Here is a 22323-nt window from a genome sequence, read left to right on the forward strand (position 1 = left end):
TCATAGTCAAAGTACCATCTCCACAAAAAAGACATAATTTGTTTGGCTGCTGATATTTTGTAATGGGGCAAAGAAAAAAAGTTAAGAAATGACCTGGCGCTTTTTGACAGGCTGATTATGTAAATATTGGTTCTGGGGACGAAACTGCAACCTAATGAGGTTCAAGAGCAGAATATGAGAATGACTCTTCATTTGAATTGTATTAAAACTCTTCCGAGAAATGCATGCACTGAGAGCAATTATCCACATTACCACAGTGCATTTCATCTATATAGACGGATACGGTATAGATGTATATGCATATGGGTGTTTCAATCAAGATGATTCCCTTTGACTAGTTGCATTAACAACTCCAAATAATGAGATTTCATAAATACTGAAATCCTTCACCTCTTGCCTGATAATTGTGAGAGCATTTTGGGGAACAAGCGTTACCTAAGGTTCAATTGGAGGGTTCCCATGATTCCAGCGCTTAGTGCATTGGGATGACGGTGACCCCATGAGGACCGTGTCAGTACTGCACGATATATTGGGCTACGTTCATGTAGCGCATTGTAGAAATATTGTAAAAAAAAACACAAGACTAAAATAGTACTAATGAAAGAAACAAGGGGGTATAAACACGAGGTATCATTGTGCAAATACTTTAATAAGTGTAATAATAAAGTGTAATATTATTCTTATCTCTTTGATTACAAATTGTTGGAAGGGAATCGTTATTGTTATTGTTATCACACAAACTGATAAAAAAAAAAATATATATATATACAAAAAAAATACAGCGCTGACGCCTCTCGTTCAGTCTTTCTCCCCTGAAGCCGCCTGTCGCGATACGTCAATAGCGCCGCCATCTTTCCACAGTGTCTGACTGCGAGCGCTACGAGGCTCTGCTCTGTGATGAAGTTGCGCATTTCGCAATTTCATAGCGAATAACGTACACAACAACTTTTTCAAGTCATTCACGTGGAAATCAAGTCGTATGGATTAAACCTGCGGTAGACCCCCCCCCCGAGGAGCAAGATGAAAACCGTGCCAAGATGGCGGCGGTATTTACGCGCCCGGTTTAGCGCGTTGGGCCACGGGACCCGGAGCAGTGCGCATGCGCGGGTGTATCTCACGTCTGAAGGATATGACGGCTTTCTTTTAACGGAGAGAGCCAGGATGTGACCGACGGTACCGGGGAAGCAGGAAATTGATGCGCCTCAAAACCGAAAAAAAACAAAACTGCGGTAGTTCACGATCCGTGCACGGTTACCGGACTGCTGTTTTACCCAGGACGGTGCGGTCACCACCAACGGCGGTAAGACGCAGCGCGTCGGTGGGTTTTTTTCGACGTGTTGTTTGTCCTGTACACGCGTACGAGCTGCTTGACAGGTCAGCGGTGCAGACTGGGACCAGTTCGTGGACCGTACGGGAACCGCAACGAGTCGCTGCGTTACCGCCGCGTTCTCCCCTATATTCCAGACACGTATTTTAGTCAACCCGACGATTCAACGCGGTTAAATGGCGTGTCGCAGCGTCTTAACATTTCGAACTGTTCTCGAAAACGCGTCGCTGGGTTCCTGGGTTCTTCTGGTTTGTTTGTTTGTTTGTTTGTTACTGCCCTCTGTCTCGCCTCTTTCCTGGCAGTGTGTTCATGCGAAATACTTGTTATTTTGATTCCCAAATTAAGTTGCCACAACGCCCCTGTTATTTGTCCCCATTCCACGTAGAGAGCATAATATTATCATGCCGTTGTGCTCCAAATGAATAACACGAAGATATGCCCACTCAGCCTGAGCCTGGCAATGCTGAATTGGTCTATTTATTCATTTATTCATTTATTTATTTATTTATTTATTTATTTATTTTACGCTTGAGAGCCATTTATTCCCTAATTATGTAAGTAAATCAAAGTAGTCATCACCCAACACATAACTGGTTGAGAACTAGGACTAGGATATATATATATATATAGTTTACTAAAAATGGTGTGTAAAAAATCCGGCGAGAGGCATTTCTGCGGACGGAGATGGCTTGTTGATGAGAGAGGTCAACAGAGAATGGCCAGACTGGCCCGGGTTCTGCTGCTGCATCTTACGCCTGCACTTGGGGGTGGGTTGTATGTGTGTGCTTCAGGGGTGTAGGGTCTCCTTGCGCTCTCTTGGAATGGTTTATGTTCCTCAGGGCTGTGCGTGGGTGTTGTCCCGCAAGCTCCAGACTTCTCTGGGGGCTAGGGGGGTCTTCTGGGGCTGCAGGGCAGGGTTGTCCGGGCTTTCCTGCGTCTGTGGGGTGTCTGTAGGGACTCAGGGATGGCTTCAGGGCCTTTTCCGCTGCTTGGAGGTGCTACAATATAATTCTGACCTCATACACCTGAATTAAATGGGAAGGCTCCCGTGCATTCACTGGTGGACACATCACACGCACGGACGCACGCACACATACATACATACATACATACATATAGTAGCGGAAGGGACGCTACCGGTATGGTAGCGTGCTGATGTGTCCTTGAGCAAGACACTTAACCCCCTAAATGCTCCCCGGGCACCTCTACATGGCAGCCCACTGCTCCTAGATACGTCAGATACTAGGATGGGTAAATGCAGAGAAATTGCAAATTTCCCCGTTGTGGGACTGATAAGGGTTTATAAATAAAATAAATTAAAAATAAAATATAGGCAGACCCATCACAGTCACACACAAACCGCAGCACCTGCTTTGAACTCACCACTGAACACCCTCCTGATTACATCCTTCTCCTTTCCTTCCTCATTTACTGCCATAACTATGACAGGAGGCCAGATGCCCAATTGCTGTTCCAATTTCCCTGGACCTAATTAACTCTGTTTTGTCAATACATGTCTGATGTTAACGGTAACTCCGATAACCACTCTGCACAATTGAGGTGAGCAGAAAAACATCTTAAAATGCACAACCCGTCAAACCTCGAGGCGGATGGGCTACAAGAGCAGAAGACCACTTTGCGTTCTACTTCTGTCAGCCAAGAACAGAAAGCTGAGGCTGCAATGGCCACTAGGGATTTAACGATATACCGCGGTATCAAGCAACCATGCTTCTGGACTATAAGCCTTTCCCTGTAATACCGAGCCCACGGTATAAATATATGTTGCAAAATTGGAGATGTAAACATTAATTAACCCTCACCTTATGTTGCTGCTGCATGTTAGCAGACGGCCAAATGTTGTATTTTCCCCACCATTTCCACCATGTTTGTTTGCACTTGCACCCCATGCGCGCAAGTAACGTTAAGCACTGTGTCGTAAACTGTTGTCGTAAAGTAGTTCTGCCTGGCGTAGTTCTGATGGTGGAACGCGACACTTGGAGATATTACTCATTGGATGCATTATTACAACATTTGGCTCACCAAAATTGGACAATTTAAGACTGGAAAAACATAGCCTGGTCTGCTGAATCTCGATTTCTGCTGAGGCACACAGATGGTAGGGTCAGAATTTGGCGCCAACAGCATAAATCCATGGACCCAACCTGCCCTGTGTCAACAATCCAGGCTGGTAGCGGTGGTGTAATGTAGCGGGGAATTGTTTCTTAGCACACTTTGGGCTGTTGGTTCCAATCAATCATTGCTTGAATGCAGCAGCCTTTTTGAGTATTGTCACTGACCATGTGCATCCCTTCATGGCCACAATTTACCAGTCTTCTAATGGCTACTTCCAGCATGATAATGCCCCTTGTTACAAAGCAAAAGTTGTCTCAAAGTGGTTTCATGAACATGAAAGTGAGTTCAGTGATCTTCAGTGGACTTCTCAGTCACCGGATCTGAATCCAATGGAACACCTTTGGGATGTGATAGAACGGGAGATTCGCTGCATAAATGTGCAGCTGACAAATCTGCAGGAATTGCATGATGCAATCATGTCAACATGGACCAGAAACTCAAAGGAATGTTTCATATATATATATATATATATCTCACTGCAGTTTTTTTGTGTTGTTTTTATTTTTTTTAAAGGTAGTACAAGATGTCCATTGTGTTATGTTAAACATGGCTAACGGCCGAACTTGTGCTGCATTAATTACAGGGTGCTGCTGTCCGGCAAAGAGCGGCGGTATGAGCGGGGCTGCGCTGGGTATCGAAATAGTGGTGGTCTTCTTCCTGGCACTATTTCTTCTGCATCGCTATGGAGACTTTCGCAAGCAGCAGCGCATGGTGCTGTTTGGCACACTGCTGGCCTGGTACCTGTGCTTCCTCATCGTCTTCATCCTGCCCCTGGACGTCAGCACGGTCAGTACAGACTGGGGGGGATTTAGTCCATTAAAAAACACTTAGTCCTATGATCAATTTTTTTTCCCAAATTCTAATTGTCTGTTTGTGTGTGCTATCTGTATTCCTTCATTACAGACTATTTACAGGCAATGCAAGATAGATCACGAGAAGCATATGTCGGTACCCACAGTCAACCCGGCATCACCCAACCAAACAACAGGAAACTCGTCCATCACGCCTACTGAAAGGTTAGCATGTGACCTGTAATGGAGTTGAGCCCAATTATTTAACTCAATTGTGGAGAAGAACTCTCTGACATCTTCATTTTGCCACATGAGAAGATTAGCAGAAATATATACACAGCAGCTAGTGGAGCTTCTTTCTATGACAAAACTGGAAAATTATCCAAGTTATTCTATTACTTTTTTCTACCACGACACACTTTTTTTTTTATAATGGAATATTCACCGTGCCAAACCACTATCCTATTAACCGCTAAAAACCTCATAAAACATAAGAAACGCATAGAATTGTGCTTATCATGACGGCCTAAATATAGTTAGCGATGCAAGACTCAAGAATGATTAGTTTCAAACAAATCTTTCAAATGAGTCTGGAGTTGGGGGTCACTCTGACTGAAGAGTATGCGAGCGAGTCTTTCGACTTACAAACTTGAAAATAATTACTCAAGGGACTCACGGGGCAAAAACACTGGTCGTAATAATATTGTTATTGTTCCGATTTTTATTATAACTATTCTCCTTCTCCATTTTTTGGGCTAAAAGTGTCTGGAACATGACAGTCACTGGACCCACGGACACAGTTAAGGTCTCATTAGAACCGGGATGCCTCAGACAAGTTTAATCCATATCAATCTACATTCGGAGCAGGAATAAGTGAAAGATGGATGAAAGTATGGTCAGGTGGTGGAAAGACATGTGTGTGGAGGAAGATGCTTTGTGACACCATCATCCAATTTGTTATATATGCGTAGGTTGTGGCTCTGAACGTCCATTCGCATTGTGCGAGCAGAGTAGTGTGGACTCCATCGCTCTGTAGTGGTAACAAACTGTGCGATTGTAGGTGTCTGTGTAACGTGTTACCTGCTTGTCGTCTACGGGGCTTTTCGATTGATATTTTATCTCCTTTGCCCTCTTTGTAAATGAAGGCCTTCTGTTCGCATCAAACCCCATGTTAGATGCGGCGTTGTGTCCCTTCTTACTTTGCGGGATTCGAGGAAGTCGTAAGTTACAAACTTAAGGAGTCCATGATTCGTTTCATGGACTCAAAATGCATCGTAATACTAGGACCCGGAAAAGTATAAATCACAGAAAGTCGTCACCGTGTCATTACATCACTCCGTCATTGTTGCCCTACACGGCACCAAACTGACACCAGTCAGTCACTGAGAGTGCAGCTCTATATCCCCAACAACACGGTAAGTTATAACAATGAGAAGTTCTATTGTTACTATTATTAAGACAGAAAGGTTGCGCTGTATAGACCTCATAGTTGTTGCTCTGCGAGACGAGCAACCAGGGGATGACGGAGAGGGGGGAGCAGATGCAGTGTTCAATGTTAACTCTGAAAATTATTAATATTGTTTATGCCGTTGTGCCACGTTTACCACACTCCGAATGAACAGTGTTCCAAAGCCATGCTACAAGCCATGGAGCTACATTCCTGATGGGATTATGCCGGTGTTCTGGAGAGTGGTGTATTGGACGTCCCAGTGTCTGACCTGGTGAGATATATTAACCCTCTCTGTACAGATGTCATAAGAAAATGTTTAGAAATTCCAACTTGTCCGTTTCAATAACTGTCATTGACGTATTACTCCTTCCAGGCTGCTGCTGCCTTTCATGCAGTCATACGCTCGCTCCGGCGGCTTCTCCATCACTGGAAAAATCAAGACCGCCCTCATAGAGAATGCTATCTATTATGGAACTTACTTGCTGATCTTTGGCTCACTGCTCATCTATGTGGCTATCCACCCCGAGTGGCACCTCTCTTGGTGAGTGGCTGACCCACTCTTTGACTCTGGCTACATACAGTACTGTACATATTATTATTATTATTATTTTTATTATTATTATTATAATACACACACAACCGGTTTGGGACAAAAGAAAATGGAATGGCATATGTTGGGGTCTTTCTCCAACGGCTCTTTCAGGTACGAGCTCCAGACGATCGGCATCACCGCAGCCAACACCTGGGGCCTGTTCCTCCTGGTGCTGCTACTCGGTTACGGATTGGTGGAAATCCCACGCTCGTACTGGAACGCGTCGCGGCGCGGACACCTGCTCATCAAGACGTACTTCAAGGCGGCCAAGCTGATGACGGAAAAGGCAGACGCAGAGGAAAATCTGGAAGACGTAATGGAGGTGGGGGGCGAACAAATGCCAAGCTGTTAATACTATTCAGGGAATTAATTGTATTGATTTGTATTTCTAAGTTTGGCTGATTATCATTATTTTTCTCCTTTTGAACGTGTATGTTTTTGTGACAGGAGGTGAGAAAAGTCAGCGAATCTATCAAGTATAATCACCCACTGAGGAAGTACATCGATACAATTCTCCGAAAAGTGAGTGTTCTCGGTGCGGGGCATGTTGGTGACATTGGAATGCACGGAATTGTGTCCACAATGCAAATGCCTTTTTTGAACTTTATGGATTCGATTTATCTGATTGCATCCACTTTCCTCCACAGTGCCCTACAGATTACCAAGAGAAGATGGGTAGAAATATGGATGACTATGAGGACTTTGACGACAAACAGAATACTTACCCCAGTGAGAAGAGCTTGGTGAAGCTTCACAAACAGGTAAGATGATGTAAGAACATTATACCCTAATAACGTCATGAAAATTTCCCGTTGAAACAGTCCCATTTAGTAGTTTTAGCTGTAACTGTTAGCTAAATGCAGTCAAAGTAAGCCTGCTGTTGTTTAATAATCAACTGACATGAACAAAAAGTGACAAAACAAACAGAATATAACCTCTTACTAAAACCTATATGATGGAATGCCAGTTCAGTGCTGTGCATCCCTTGAGCTGGGGCCACATTACTGTTTTTAGGTTTTTTTTGTTTGTTTTTATTCAATGAAAAGATTGAGCAGCGCACATTTAGTGACTGAAATTTGCAGATTTTCTGTCTCTTCTGCACACACACGACAGAAGACGGAGAACAGACAGAGGGAGTTTTGCGGTACTCCATCGCGAGGATGGAGAATGTATCTTCCCGCGAGAGGCAAACTATCCCGCAATATTTTTGACACCAAAACAAACATGTATGCCATACCGCTCGCTAGTGTGGTTTTCCTGTGCAGCAAGCTTGCAGCACTGACATTATACACTAGTCACTCATGAGTCTACCACTATTCCCCAAGTCGCTCCTACAGTCCAGAAGTCCACACTCACCCACTTGCAGGAAACTAGCTTTTAAACAGCAAACTGGAGAACACTTGCAATACATTTTCCATCAAATTTGGTGCAGAAACATACAAATCACAATGTGCCCCATGCCCATGATAGAGGGTCTAGAGCGGTTGTGATTGTGTCCATCATGTATCCAGGTGATATATGCCGTCCAGAGACACAACAGGACGCGTGTCCAGTGGCAGATTCTCCTGCAGCAGGCCATCCACCTGGAAGATGTGGCAAAGAATGAAACCAGTTCGACCCACCAGTTTGTCCACAGCTTCCCCTACTCTGAACCTCCGGGCTGGTTCAGCCGATATCTGTACACACCAACCATAGGTAGGTCATTGATACATTTCTACTGATCAGCCACAACATTAAAACCACTGACAGTTGACGTGAATAACGTTGATCATCTTGTTCCAATGGCACCTGTCAAGGGGTGGGATATATTAGGCAACAAGTGATCAGTCACTTCTTGAAGTTGATGTATTATAAGCAGGAAAAACGGGCAAGCATAATGATCTGAGCAACTTGGACAAGGGACAAATTGTGATGACTAGACGACTGGGTCAGAGCATCTCCAAAACGACAGGTCTTGTGGGCTCCCAGTATGCACTGGTCAGTACCTACCAAAAGTGGTCCAAGGAAGGACAACATGTCAACCGGCGACAGGGTCTTGTGCACCCAGGACTCATGCGGAGTCTAGGCTCTCTGGTCCAATCCTACAGAAGAGCTACTGTAGCACAATTTGCTGAAAAAGTTAATGCTGCTATGATAGAAAGGTGTCAGAACACAGAGTGCATCGCATGCTGTGTAGTCACAGACCAGTCAGAGTGTCCATGCTGACTCCTGTCCACTGCCGAAAGCGCCTACAATGGGCATGTGAGTGTCAGAACTGGACCATGGAGCAATGGAAGAAGGTGACCTGGTCTGATGAATGACATTTCCTTTTACATCATGAGGATAGCGGGTGCGTGGGCTTCAGTTTACCTGGGGAAGAGATGGCACCAGGATGTACGATAGGAGGAGGGCAAGCCGGTGGAGGCAATGTGATGCTGTGGGCAATGTTCTACTGGGAAACCTTGGGTCCAGGCATTCATGTAGAAGTTACTTTGACATGTATCACCTACGTAAACATTGTTGCAGACCAAGTAAACTCCATGGCAACAGTCTTCCCTGATAGCAGTGGTCTCTTTCAGCAGTAGGGATGTAATGGTGTAAAACTTCACAGTACGGTATGGCATCTACAAAAATACCACGCTATACGGTTATTTTGCGGTATTAATTTTCCCCCATAGTTTTACCTTCAATAAATAGTTTATTTCAAAAAGGAAAAACACATGGTGAAGCTTCTGATGTGGTGCAGCACAGGAAGGCACTTGTCTGGGCTCTCAAATTCACAGGAAGGCAAAATAAGAATAAATAATTCAGCAGCAGAACAGCTTTACAGCAATATTTTACGACACATTGCCTTAAGTTACTTGCACGCGCATGGGAGCAAGTGTAAACAAAAATGGTGGAACACAGCGCTTGAGGGAAATTACTCATTGGATGGATTATTACAACATTCAGCCGTCTGCTACTGCACAGGGGCAACATAAGATGAGGGTGAATTAAAGTTTTCATCTTCAATTTTGCAACATAAACTTATACCGTGGGCACAGTATTACAGGGAAAGGCTTACTGTTCAGAACTGTGGTTGCGTGATACCGCGGTATACCTTAAAATGTGATACGGTTATATCCCTGTTTACCAGGGCATAACAATGAGTTCAAGGTGTTGACTTGGCCTCCAAATTCCCCAGATCTCGATCCGATCGAGCATCTGTGGGATGTGCCGGAACAACAAGCCCAATCCATGGGGGCCCCACCTTGCAACTAACAGGACTTAAAGGATCTGCTGCTAACGTCTTGGTGCCAGATACCACAGGACACCTTCAGAAGTCTTGTGGAGTCAATATGGGTTAGAGCTTTTTTGGCCACACAAGGGGGACCTAAACAATATTATGCAGGTGGTTCTAATGTTGATGGCAATTTCAAACGATTTTTTTTTGGTGCCTCACAAATGCACTTTTTTTTTTTTTTTTTTTTTTTTTTAAGTGAGCCAACCTCAGGATGCCAGTTTTCAAAATAGGGTAGATGAATCTGTAAAAAAAACAACAAATACGCGACTCCACACCTTTGCCGGTTTCAGCGTAGCGTTGAGGACCTTGCCATCTGTTTTTAACTCCTTAGACATAACTTAATACATGATTTTCAGTAAAACAAATAGTCTTTTGGAGAAAAGTGTCGAGCTCGGATGTCTTTTTAAAGAGTTTTGTTTTGTTATTTTAATGTGTCTTCTGGACCCCCCCACACAGGGCTGTGGTGTTATTTGGATTGTCTTTAACGACAGATTCACCCGCAACACTTCAGAAGTCCTTCTAGACCAGTGGTGCCCAATACGTCGATCGCGACTGACCGGTAGATCACGAAGGTAGTGCGGGTAGATCACATTCCAAAAAAAAAATAAAAAATACAAATCTGCAAGAAAAAGACAAAACCGTGGTCAACATGATCATTTCAGTTCAGTAGTGCAACTTCTGTCCTCAAAGCTGCAGCGCCATGATTTGGGGGACTTTCAAAACCTTGCATCAACGCTGGAGACCCCAAGGGAGGGCAGGGACGGGAGGGGTGCGAGGTGCGCCCCGACAGTGCGCGCTACACAGAGCAGATCGAAAACTGCCTGTCAGACTTTAACAAACGGTTTCAAGGTGCTTTACCTCGAGCCAATCGCTGCATTTATGTGCTTACCATTTATGGAAGATATTGAGGTTGATTCACTCGCATCAAAAATTGCAACACTGTTTCACCTGAACTCATCTGTAGTGGAGGATGAGATGTTGACACCACAGGCTGACATTCAGCTCAAGTCCAGGGCTCATGGACTGTTTTGGAACTTACTCACGGAGGAAAGTTACCCAAACATGAGGAAATGTGCTACCTCCTTGACTGCATTATTTGGCTCTACTTATTTATGTGAGTCAGCCTTTTCCCACATGAAGATTATTGAGTCGAAATAGCGTTCCACCGTGACGGATGATTATTTGGAAGCTGCTTGAGGCTGGCTATCAGCAGCTACTGTCCGGACTATGCAACCCTGGCCAGCTCCATTCAGTGCAAGTCATCAGAGTAAGGTAGTGACCATAAATGTATTTAATGCTATTGTGCCGTAAGGGTTCATGCAGGGATGCAAGGTACGCCAACATATATTGTATATATGAAGTATACTCAGTATATACATATAAATAAATATATTTAGCATTTTTTAATGAAGGTAGATCATTTTGACCTGGTCATTTTAAAAGTAGCTCGCAAGCCGAAAAAGAGAGGGCACCCCTGTTCTAGACCAACACCGTATTTGTGATATAGTGTGATTACCCCCCCAAAATGGAAATGTATGCATGGAAAATCTACCGGGGACTTCCAGATACCATAGTTTCCATGCCTCCATCCGTTTTAAAAGTCAGCTTTTTTTGTAACATGCCTCTGTGTACATTCTATTCTTAAGGTTAAATAAATGTCAACGTGTCATATTCAGGATCAGTGTTTAATCAGCAGAATCTCTATTTAAAGGCTATTTTTCAACCACTCAGACCACATACCTCTATAACGTGTAACCTCACCAGAGAACCAGACTCTCGTTCTGACGTAAAACCACTTTTTTCCTTACTTGAACCAAAATAAAGACGACTCGTCTGTCAAAAAAAAAAAACAGTACTGGTTACGCCGGAGCTTATCGATACTGCAGTCTTTAATAATTTAGCCCCAGGGCACGTTTATTATCTGGGTGGGGGTTCCTCCATTCAAATGGAAAATACAATGCTTTACAAAAAAACAAAAAACAAAAACATTCAATAACAATATTAGACAAGAAGAATAAAAACAATATGATAAAAAAACAACTATTAATAAAAAATGCAGTAAGAAAATGCAGTAACTTAAGGTCATTTCACAGACTGGGGGGCATAATGACAAAAGACTCCTTCACAAGATGTTGTTTTCATCCTGGCGAAAGCAAGCCGGCTAGTGGCAAAGAGCAGAGAGGGACCATGTTGTAGGCTCATAAATATTGAGCAGGTCTACAATGCTAGCTCGGAGCCAGGCCATTTAGGAACAGTGCTTTGAGTGCTTCGTACGCAACGGGTAGAATCTTGAAATGGATTGAATTGATCCAGCCCCTGGGCAAACACTGTGCATAGTGTTTGGAAAACAAAACAAATGCCTCAGTCGGACTTCTATGCCTTTTTAAAGAACTTTAATATTAAGAAAATGTGTTCATTAGAGTAGTATTATAGTATAGAGTAAAATCGGAATGTATCAATCTGCATGGCAAAATCAAGAGTCTTACTTGTCGAGTCAAGAAGTAAAATGGAGATTAAAGAAATAAATACAGTAAATATAGGGTAAAAAATTCCATAAGTACACGTCTATCCACAAAGTTAACATGGATTAGCACTATGCTAACTAGTAGTATTAAATAGAAAAAAGCAATACAGTGATACCTTGATTTACGAGTGCACTAATATACAAGTTTTCCGAGTTACGAGCCGTTGTTCCGTCGTTTTTTTTCTATTGATTTGCGAGCAAAAATGTGAGTTACGAGGAGCGAGCTTCAGGTGCCGCCACTAGTTGGCGTGGCGAGCGAATCCGGCCAGCATCCCGCGTCTCACTCCTTCACCTCACGTGGTTACCTGACCGTGGAAGCATCTCTTTTGTGTTTTGTGCTCGCGATTTGTGGTTTTTGTGCAGTTATTTTGCCCATATTTTTTTTCTAACCCTGGGTCCTAAGAAAGTAAGTGCTGAGAAGAAGAAGCAGATGATGTCGATTGATTAAAGCATGAAATCATAGAAAGTATTTGTTAATTATAAATACATTTTTCTTATTTAAAAACACGTAACAAAAAAAAATTGGGGTGGTTTTTTGGGGGCTGGAAGAGATTAATGGCATTTCAATTCATTTCAATGGGGAAAATTGATTTGCTATGCGAGCAGATTGAATTACGAGCTCTGTCACGGAACGAATTAAACTCGTAAGTCAAAGTACCACTGTATATGGTAAATTTGGAAATGTACAATAAACCTAAGAATTTAACTATACCCAATAAATAAATAGTATGACAGTATACACAAAACCTAATGATGAACAACAGATATGACCTAAAAATAATTAATACATTTTTTTTACATTATTGTGGTTGTGCAAACATGTTTTTGTTTTTTTTGTTTGTTTTTTTTTGATGGAGGAGTTCAATAGTTTGAACTTTTGAGTGCAACGTGGAGAAATAGGCTTAAGTAAGTAGTACTGGTAGTTGCAGCAGTGTAGCAATAATGTGCAGTGGCATTACAACAGAAGTCATTATAGTAGTAAATTACAAACTATTTCTAATTCAGGGTGATATTACAATGACCAAAGTATATTATATATTGTTGTAAAGTTTAGTATATCATGATATGGTAATAATAGATTATAATAGTATAGGATAGTATAATATAACATAATCCAGAGTTGTAGTCCAAACCAATTTTGCTTTTTGGTTTGAATTTCATATATAATCGGAGTGTAATCGGAACCGATCCTGAATCAGTATCACGTTAGACATTATCATAGACCTATAAGACATTAGAGATAGGAGTGTGCAGCGAGAGAGTACTCTGTGCCACAGGGAATGATTCAAAGTAAAATAAATATTGGGGTTTTTTGTTTTTTTTTAAGAAAAAGCAGAATCAAAATGTCAAACATCACATTCGGGCCTCAATTTCACTCTGCCCCCGTCCTGTCGTGCAGAGTGGTACTGGCAGTGCCTCCTGAAGCAGTGGTTCCACCGCCTCCTCTCCGTCATCCTCACTCTGTTCTCCGTCGCCGTGGTTTGGTCGGAGTGCACCTTCTTCAGCACCCAGCCCGTCCTCTCGCTGTTCGCCGTCTTCATCCAGCTCGCCGAACGAGACTACAACTACCTGTACATCGAGGTAAGGCGGGTGGGGTTTGCCTTTAATTACTTGCTCTTAAATGTGCTAAAAAGTATGAAAGGTAAAAGTGGCTGTCATATCTGGTTTCCTGATATAGCAGAGACTAGAATACTCCAGAAAGTACCGACTGTCGCTAAGATGCTGATATTTTTTTTTAATTAACAAAATAAATATTATAGACTGTGTCATAGTCATTTTAAAACATATGGAACTAATCAATCACTGATTCTAAATTGGCAGTTTGGGAGAGCCAATGCCTGATTAAAGTATAATGTAACATCACTGTTTTAGAAATCTAGTAATAATAACCTTTATTTATATAGCACCTTTCATACATGTAACTCAAAGTACTGTACACTAAAATAAGGCCGTCAAATAGTCACAATAAAAGCAAAGCAAACAAATTAAATGCATTTACAAAGTAGAATAATAAAATAAATTAAAAACAGGGTAAGAATAAGCTACTGAACGTAGATATATGGATATATCTTAAATATCTGACTTCTCTGTTTTGTATCTTTGGCTATTTGTATATATCTGACATTTAATTTTAATTACATTTAAATTTTTTATCCTTTTCAATTTTGGGGCTGTTATGGTTTTTAATTTTGAATGCTACGGCCCGTACTGGAGTGCACCAAACCTCACCAGAAGAGGTTCCTTGTATATGCAAACATACCTGGCGAAATGGAACAGATTGTGATAGACAAAATTGGATTAAAAGAAAAAAAAAAATCGAATGAGCAAAATGCATATAATAAAAAGGCTAAATATTATACTCGTTTTCAGATTGGGGGTCCCCAATTGAGACCATGAAGGATAATGCGCTACGATCTTTTTCAATTACTAACAACGAGCTTGTTAAATACAGCGATGGAGATGAACCATTTAACAGTAGTAGAGTAAAAAGAACCGATATTTGCTTAAAACTGTGGTGGTGTAAAAGGCTTTTGCACTTTCCACCGCTGTTGTTGATGATGTCAATCTCGGTGGCTTGTCTGTGTTTAATGAAAATATGGTACATTTCGATTTTTTGTTTTGATATTCACTTGCCACTGTAAAGTTTGATGGATTCAAATCTTTTCCAAAGTCTGGCGCCAATGTCGCGTCCTACTCATTGGCTGGTGTTGATGCTCTGTCCATTAGATGGCGTGCTTCATCACCATCTTCTACCTCTGCACCTGCGTGTACTCCACCGTGTTCCGCATCCGAGTTTTCAACTACTACTACTTTGCCTCGCACCACCAAACGGACGCTTACAGCCTTCAGTTCAGCGGCATGTAAGTTAGAGAGAACCAGTTAGTGTGTGTGTGTGTGTGTGTGTGTGTGTGTGTGTGTGTGTGTGTGTGAGTGTGAGAGAATCTATATCTCTTCTTTCTCTTTTAACCATCCAGGTTGTTCTGTCGACTGACCCCTCCTCTGTGCTTGAACTTCCTCGGCCTGATCCACATGGACTCCGCCATCTCCCAGGAGCAAAAGGAGCAGACGGCCTACAACTCTGTAAACGATCCCAAAGAGAACGCAACATTTAGTTTTGGTTTCTAGGTTCTTTGTTTAGCACCCTTCCACCCACATCCCCCAAACTCACCGCTGTTAATGTATATTTTTGTGTCCCTAACAGATCATGGGATCGATGCGCGTCCTTTCATTCATCGCCAACGGCTTCTACATCTACTACCCCATGCTGATAGTGATCCTTTGCATCGCCACCTACTTTAGGTAAGTGAAATATCAGACAATTGTTCTCAATGCATTCTTATCGAATTGGTTTAACAATGCTAATGTTAATAAATGCTGTTTTTTTTTTTTATTATTATTATTTTTTTTTATAAACAAATGAGGCATATCTTTCAGAGCTCGTTCTGTCTGAAAACTCAATGGTCTAGCCTGTTTAAGCAGCCAGTCCCTTCCTGTTCTACCTGCTTTGCTTCCTGCTTTGGTGCATTGCTGTGGGGCAGCGAATGACCTATAATCCATAGAACGTAATGTGGTAAATGCAGTCTCCCCGTTACAGAAGTGCAGGATTTATTATTTCCCCTAGGCATGGAAACCAACGGGGGAGACATGCGTCGCGCAGGGTTTATATTTATTGGAGCGCGGCGGTCCCTTTACTCAGTTGTGTTAAAATTTAATTTCATACATGTAGGAAACAAACTAAAATAAATAGATCTTAAATAAAAACACAGTGCACCTCTGTCTGGAGGAGAATTTAAAAAAATAAAAATAAATAAAAGTGCGCTCCAATTCTTAGTTCGGTTTCTGTTTTTCACTTTCCATACAAGTAATAAACTAAGGAAACAAAATACATCAAAATCCTTCTCTATCAGATTATATTATATATTGCTATAGAGCAGATAGAGCGGGGAAGCGAGATCCGATCAAAAGTGGTTACTCGACAGCTCTGAGCAGAGAGGGTGAGAGGGAGAGTGGAGTGGCTCACCGTATTTTTTGTTGACCGCTGTTTTTGTCTATGATTATTTAATTATTTGAGTATATTATCTGCATGTTGTACTAGGTTTATTTATTTAATTATTAAAAGTTACAAAAAGGTATATTTTGATCTCTGCAAATCTTTTTTTTTTTTTTTTTGTAGCGTCAGACAATCAGCAAACAAGGCCCTACCTCAGTCTCTCAGCAACCTTACTTACTTTGTTTCAAGTAGTCTCTACAATAAACCATATTAATTTACAGAGGTAAAGCATTTGCTGACTATTTTGATCTCGTCCATATCGTTGGGGGGGGGTGGAGCGGCTATGTTTTTTTGTATGAGCATTATTACTGGCCATTTTGACCAGCATCATTCTAATTTATCATTTTTTAAATTTTTTATAAACTTTACTACGCAAAAAAACGGTAGTTACCACAGCCAAACAAGTGACATAGTGCCGTAAACCGTAATGCACTTTCCCGCGGTTACGTACCAGAACACAGAAGTTACACAGTGCAAGAACAGGGGTTTGGGGATGGTGGTGGTGGTGGTGGGGGGTGAAAGAGGTCGCTCTCTCTCTCTCTCTCCCTCTCTCTCTCTCGCTCTCGCTCTCTCGCTCTCACTAACGTTAAGGATGCGAATACATCAAAATGCGGACCCCTTGATCGATCTAAATGTACCATGAATCAGTCGATTATAATAAAATAGGATTTAAAAAAAAGCATCAGATATTTAAGATATACTTTTATAGAATTTGCTTATTTTAATTTATAATGGAAAATGAAAGTCTACATTAAACAAATGTTAAGAACTGTATCAGATTGCATCGCATCGAATCGCACAGAATCGTCCCAGTATCGTAGCGCATGTATCTGTATACTAGGGATGCAACGGTACACGGTATGTTATCGAACCGTTCAGTAAGCGGAACCGCTGTATTACGGTATCACGGTGAAAGTCCACTAGACGCTTTAGCGCAGGGTATGGGCGTAGCGCAGTGTGGCGCAGGTGCTGCCTCCTGTTGAATCCACTGTTGCAGCTCCACCGGCCACGTCAGTCGTGCGGGGTTCGTGCGGGGGTTCGCGTGGAGCCGCGCAGCATTTCTCTACTTTTAACCCTAACCCTAATCTTTTATAGTGTTGGATTGTTCACGAACGATCCAATTCTTTTGAACGCCTCTTTTGTATGAATGAAAGGAACCTGTTGATGAGCCGTTCCCTTTTTTTAAGTTTTACATTTTTTATGTTGTGTTGTTTGTTTAAGTTGCCGTCTCCTGCCATCGGTTGAGTGAGCGTAGACTGGAGGCTTGAGCGAGAGAGAAATCTGAGCACACCAAGCAAGAGTTTGTGAGAGGGCATATGAGTATTGCACGTCCAAAAAAAAATCTCCCATTGCTCGCTCAGGAAGGAGGCACATTATATAACGGCGTAATAAAAGGAGTCTATTTATCTGTAAGCGGAGACACAGACGCTGAGACGGAGCAGAGCACATGGAGTGGCGCGCCGACAAAGCTCATTCCCTTACGCGCATAAAGAGGATGTATGTGGACGTATGCGCACCGCATTTTTTGAAAAAATAATACATTCCTGCTGATGCACTGCATTTTTTTCGAACCTTCATTTTCAGATTCAAACATCTGTTTTATTTATTTTTTTACAATTCGCATACCGTTCTAATATTGAAGCATCATTTGATGGCCCTATTAAGCATGCCTAAGTTTTCCGTACAACTCGCCGCGAGCGACGAGCAGTAGAACCCAGACGCCCAAACTCAAACAATGATTTTTACTTTAAATAAATAAAGGAAAAAAAAGAATATGATACAGTAAGAGTTGTCTGTCAGAAATGTATTCCAGTGGTTATACAAAGTGAATGTACTGACATGCTGAACTCTTCTCAGCCTGGGCACCCGCTGCCTGAACCTTTTAGGCTTCCAGCAGTTTATGGGCGACAGCGAAATGACCTCCGACCTGATCGACGAGGGCAAGGAACTTATCCGACGGGGCAAGTCTCTGTCTGTCTGTCCGTCCGTCTGTCCGTCCGTGACAACAGTTACAGAAACTCTACATCGGAATGTAGAGTGTAAATTTACAAAACTTGAAAATCCTTTCTTTTTTTTAACCAGAGAAAAGAAAACGACAGCGGATCGAAGACGGAGAGAACAGACGAAGAGTGAGTATCAAGTGATGCATTCTAAATGTTGCAGTCCTACATGCAGAATGAATGTCACGCAGAGATCTTTACGGTTAGGGAAGGTTAGGGTTTTCTATGCTTTAGGGTTTCTTGTCACTTCAGAAGACATACATGTAGGGAATGTCCAAATGAGTCTAAAGAAGGCCATGAGTTCAAGGTGGTTCAAAAAGGGTTTAAAAAAAAAAAAAAAAAAGGTAAAATTTTCTGTTAATTGTATTTGTTTTTTCGAAATATTCAACATTTTCATCGAAACCTGCACGGCCATGTACCGCGGCTACGCTCTTTCTTTGAGTTAAATTGCGACGCAACTCCTTCAGAAGTAATGGACTAGCGCGGTCGCTCCACTGTGTTCGCCCAGGAGTGGAAGGAACGTTATGGAAACCAGAGGGAGGACCACGCCACCAGGAACAGAAACACCCACGCCGAGATAAAGGAGAGCAGCTACTCCGATACGGTCAACCCCAACGCCAACGGACGTGAGTAAACAATCCCAAGCAAATCAAAGCCACACTTGCAATCGTGGAACCCATAGCCGATTCCAGGAATATTATGATACAGGTTAATATATCTATATTTACTAATTGTCCAAACCTTTGCAGTGAAAGAGTATTTGCACTTATCTGATCAAGGAACCACATTGTTTGTGAACGTGTGGCAACGATATACGATTCACCCCAGGGTGGGATGGGCCTATCCATCTATCCATCCATCCATCCATCCATCCATCCATCCATCCATCCATCCATCTATCCATCTATCAATCCATCCATCCATCAATCCATCAATCCATCAATCCATCCATCCATCCATCCATCCATCTATCCATCTATCCATCCATCCATCCATCCATCCATCCATCCATCCATCCATCCATCCATCTATCAATCTATCAATCCATCCATCCATCTATCCATCTATCAATCCATCCATCTATCCATCTATCCATCTATCCATCCATCCATCCATCCATCCATCCATCTATCCATCCATCTAAGCAAAGATCTATCCATCCATCTAAGCAAAGATCTCTATCTATCCATCTATCTATCTAAGCAAATGTCTATTTTCTACATTACCCACAACTGCTTTTGCCAGCCTAATTCTCAGCTCACGATTCAGTTTCTTTGAGAAACAAATAATTTTAATTTTAATTCACATTTTGAAGCATTAACAGCATTTCGACTCCTGCTATCGAACTGATGCTATCGGGTGTTGAATAGAGGCAAAGTATTCTCGGGCCGGCGGCCGAGCGGAAAGGGACTGCGTTGAGTTGCTGCAGGATGCAGAACCACTGGACTTCAATGCTGACGCTCTCACAGACGACACCGTTGATGCTAATTCCAGCAGGTGAGTGCTAATTCCAGCAGGTATATTCCTGGGCCAATGTGACGACATCACACAGTATTTAGAAAAACATTTGTTGTTTCGTTTTTTTCTCCAGCCGGCACGCCGGAGGGAGGTACCTGTCCATGTCCTCGTCTCGCAGTAGGATCTTCGACGACGTCTGATGGCGGGATGAACGGCCGAAGGAAAGGAACGCACATGTAACCTACCCAACACATCCACCATCAAACACACAAAATGTGCACTTTTCCCATTCAAATCCCGATTGTGACGTCATTCAAGCCATTTCTACGCCACTCTATCGTTGAATATCCTTCAAGTGCAACGACACTTTTTTTTTCAGGTCACACCGTCTCGTATCTTTATTACACTCACTGTCGGCTGCTTGGCATAAGCTACGCACGTTTTCTATTGAACTGGCCAGTGTGGCACAACTCGTCAATTCCCAGAAAGGTCACTTTATATGTTATACAACAGCCCTCAGCGTCAAGCAGCCTTTAAGTATCTGAACTCCGACCTTGACCTATGGAAGCCAAATTCCAGTGAGGTCAGCTCTGTCACTATGCTGTAGCTGTCGATTATGTTTTCAGGAAGTTTTGCCCGTCGCGAGGGCCAATTCATAAATTATGGAAGGATAAACAGTAGATATTTGGAAGTATCGCTCGTTCACTTTACCGATCAAGTGATATGTATCTGCATGGTGGCAAACGCTCGAGTAACATGGCGCGTCGCCTCACATTTTACCGTGTGTGTGTGTGTGTGTGTGTGTGTGTGTGTGTGTGTGTGTGTGTGTGTGTGTGTGTGTGTGTGTGTGTGTGTGTGTGTGTGTGTGTGTGTGCGCGCGCGCTCTCTCTTTCTCTCATCCAGTTAATGAAGGACAATGTAATGACAACAACTTGTTTGGGTTTGATGAATAAGCTTCAGGTGTAAATGCTAATGTTGCGATGCTCATGTAGCCCTTGTAGGACAGTGTTTTCGCCTATTGCGAATGAAGCTTATTCTGGGCGAAATCAAATTTAAAGTGAGGAGATTATCTTTTTATAAACAGCGCAAATGTTAACAATTTAGGATCGAGTATCATTTTTAGGGCTCGTCGTCTCGAAGCGTATGGAACGCCATTTCAGTCAATATTAAATAAGTACTTAAATATATCTTTGAAAGATATCCTGAAATAAATAATCCAATAAAAATATAAATAAATGTAAAATACATAAATGAGTAAATATAATTCAATAAATAGTTTTTTTATTTTAAAAAGGACATTTGCCAAAAGACTGTTTCATTTCAGGGGACTTTTATTTCGTAATGCCACATTTATTTATTTCATGGCCCTTTTATGGGTTCTGGGTTTTGTCTGTGCACTGTGGTGGAACAGCTGTCAGACATGGTGCACAGGGTGGTGGCCCTCCACCCTGACCGTCGCTCCCTACCGGCCGCTGGCTCCAACAGAGGACGTATCGGGAGCTGAGGACCAGCTCCAAGCAACCACCGCTGTTGCGTAGGAGAGCACCAAGGGCGGCGCCCGGTGTTTCCCGGATCTGAATCCGTGAGATGACCACGCCCCATTCATTTGCATATAAGAAATTAAAATGTGGATTTATGAAATAAAAGTGCCATGAAATATATAAATGTGGCATTATGAAATAAGTCCCCTTAAACAAATAAAAATTGTCTTTTTAAAAATGTCCTTTTTAAAATAAAAAATAAAAAAGATTTATTTATTTATTTAACTACATTTACTCATTTATATATTTATGTTTACATTTATATATGTATAGATGTATTGCCTTATTTATTCGTTTCAGGAGTTATTTCATAGGCATATTTATTTATTTAATATTGACTCGGATGGTGTTCCATAGAATCGCACAGCCCCCTTTTTTTCTTACATGCTTAGTTTTTCTTTTACGTTAACTGTTATTAACCTTATTAAAACCATTTGTGCAAATGGTACAGTTTATATTTACGTCTATTTGGTTACAAGTGCCATTATCAGCAATGCGTCGCGCACCTTAAGTGGCGGATGTTTGCTTTTCCCAGACATGATTTGATTTGTGTTGTAAAAGCTTGCCTGACATGTAAAGAAAATGGAAAGAAATGAACTAGAAATATCGCAAATTCCAGCCGGATTGCTCTAGAAATTTTTCACTCGTGAACTTCCTTAGAGACTAAAAATATGGCTGAAACCATAGCTGTAATTAGTTCCGACCGAGATCATGATGACCACACTCTGATTAACTGTACACTGAATAAGTCAAAATATGTTTATAAAACATATTTTACACACAACGGATTTCCCAGTCCATGTTTTTGTCAGTGACATTCTGTATATATTGTCTGATATATATTTTTTGTATTTTATTATTATGAAACTGAAAGAAAAAAAAAATAATAGAAAATACTGAATGTGACGTTCTATTTATTATATTTCACTTTGCCTGTTTGTACCTAAGGAATATCTGTTGTTCCACGCTGTTGGGTACCAAATGTTAAATTATTATTCTTTTTAGAATTTTTTTTCTTCCTGTTTGTTTTTTAAATTATTATTAATTCAACAACAAAAAAGGTATGTTTAAAAAAAAAACAATAACAAAAAAACACCATTTAATACTGTACCTGAAATTAGGCCATCTGATCATACTGGTGATTTGGGTCATGAAGTGTTTGATTATGATTGTAAATACTGAATATGGCATATT

At 41.7% G+C, this 22323-nt stretch overlaps 1 protein-coding gene across 1 annotated transcript; it reads left to right on the plus strand.

Annotated features, from left to right (window-relative positions):
* The first annotated feature begins 1161 nt into the window (after positions 1–1161).
* On the plus strand, positions 1162–20509 carry lmbrd2b (LMBR1 domain containing 2b). The gene is made up of 18 exons (XM_080017320.1): positions 1162–1300; positions 4044–4246; positions 4364–4476; positions 5874–5972; positions 6075–6242; positions 6405–6615; positions 6741–6815; positions 6941–7054; positions 7805–7988; positions 13479–13660; positions 14807–14940; positions 15055–15160; positions 15282–15379; positions 17988–18091; positions 18213–18259; positions 18639–18756; positions 19501–19627; positions 19722–20509. Exons 2-18 carry the CDS (start codon positions 4073–4075, stop codon positions 19786–19788), a joined length of 2121 nt encoding a protein of 706 aa, XP_079873446.1. The 5' UTR covers positions 1162–1300; positions 4044–4072; the 3' UTR covers positions 19789–20509.
* Positions 20510–22323: the final 1814 nt, after the last annotated feature.

Source organism: Zeus faber (genome assembly GCF_960531495.2).
Source record: "Zeus faber genome assembly, chromosome: 17".
NCBI classification, from domain to species: domain Eukaryota; kingdom Metazoa; phylum Chordata; class Actinopteri; order Zeiformes; family Zeidae; genus Zeus; species Zeus faber.

What these genes read in the sequence shown, in the direction of transcription:
- lmbrd2b (XM_080017320.1), top strand. Translation starts at nt 4,073, where the DNA reads ATGAGCGGGGCTGCGCTGGGTATCGAAATAGTGGTGGTCTTCTTCCTG. An exon ending in TGGTGAAGCTTCACAAACAG is followed by an intron (nt 7,055 to 7,804) that starts GTAAGATGATGT and finishes TCATGTATCCAG; the next exon opens with GTGATATATGCCGTCCAGAG. An exon ending in ACAACTACCTGTACATCGAG is followed by an intron (nt 13,661 to 14,806) that starts GTAAGGCGGGTG and finishes TCTGTCCATTAG; the next exon opens with ATGGCGTGCTTCATCACCAT.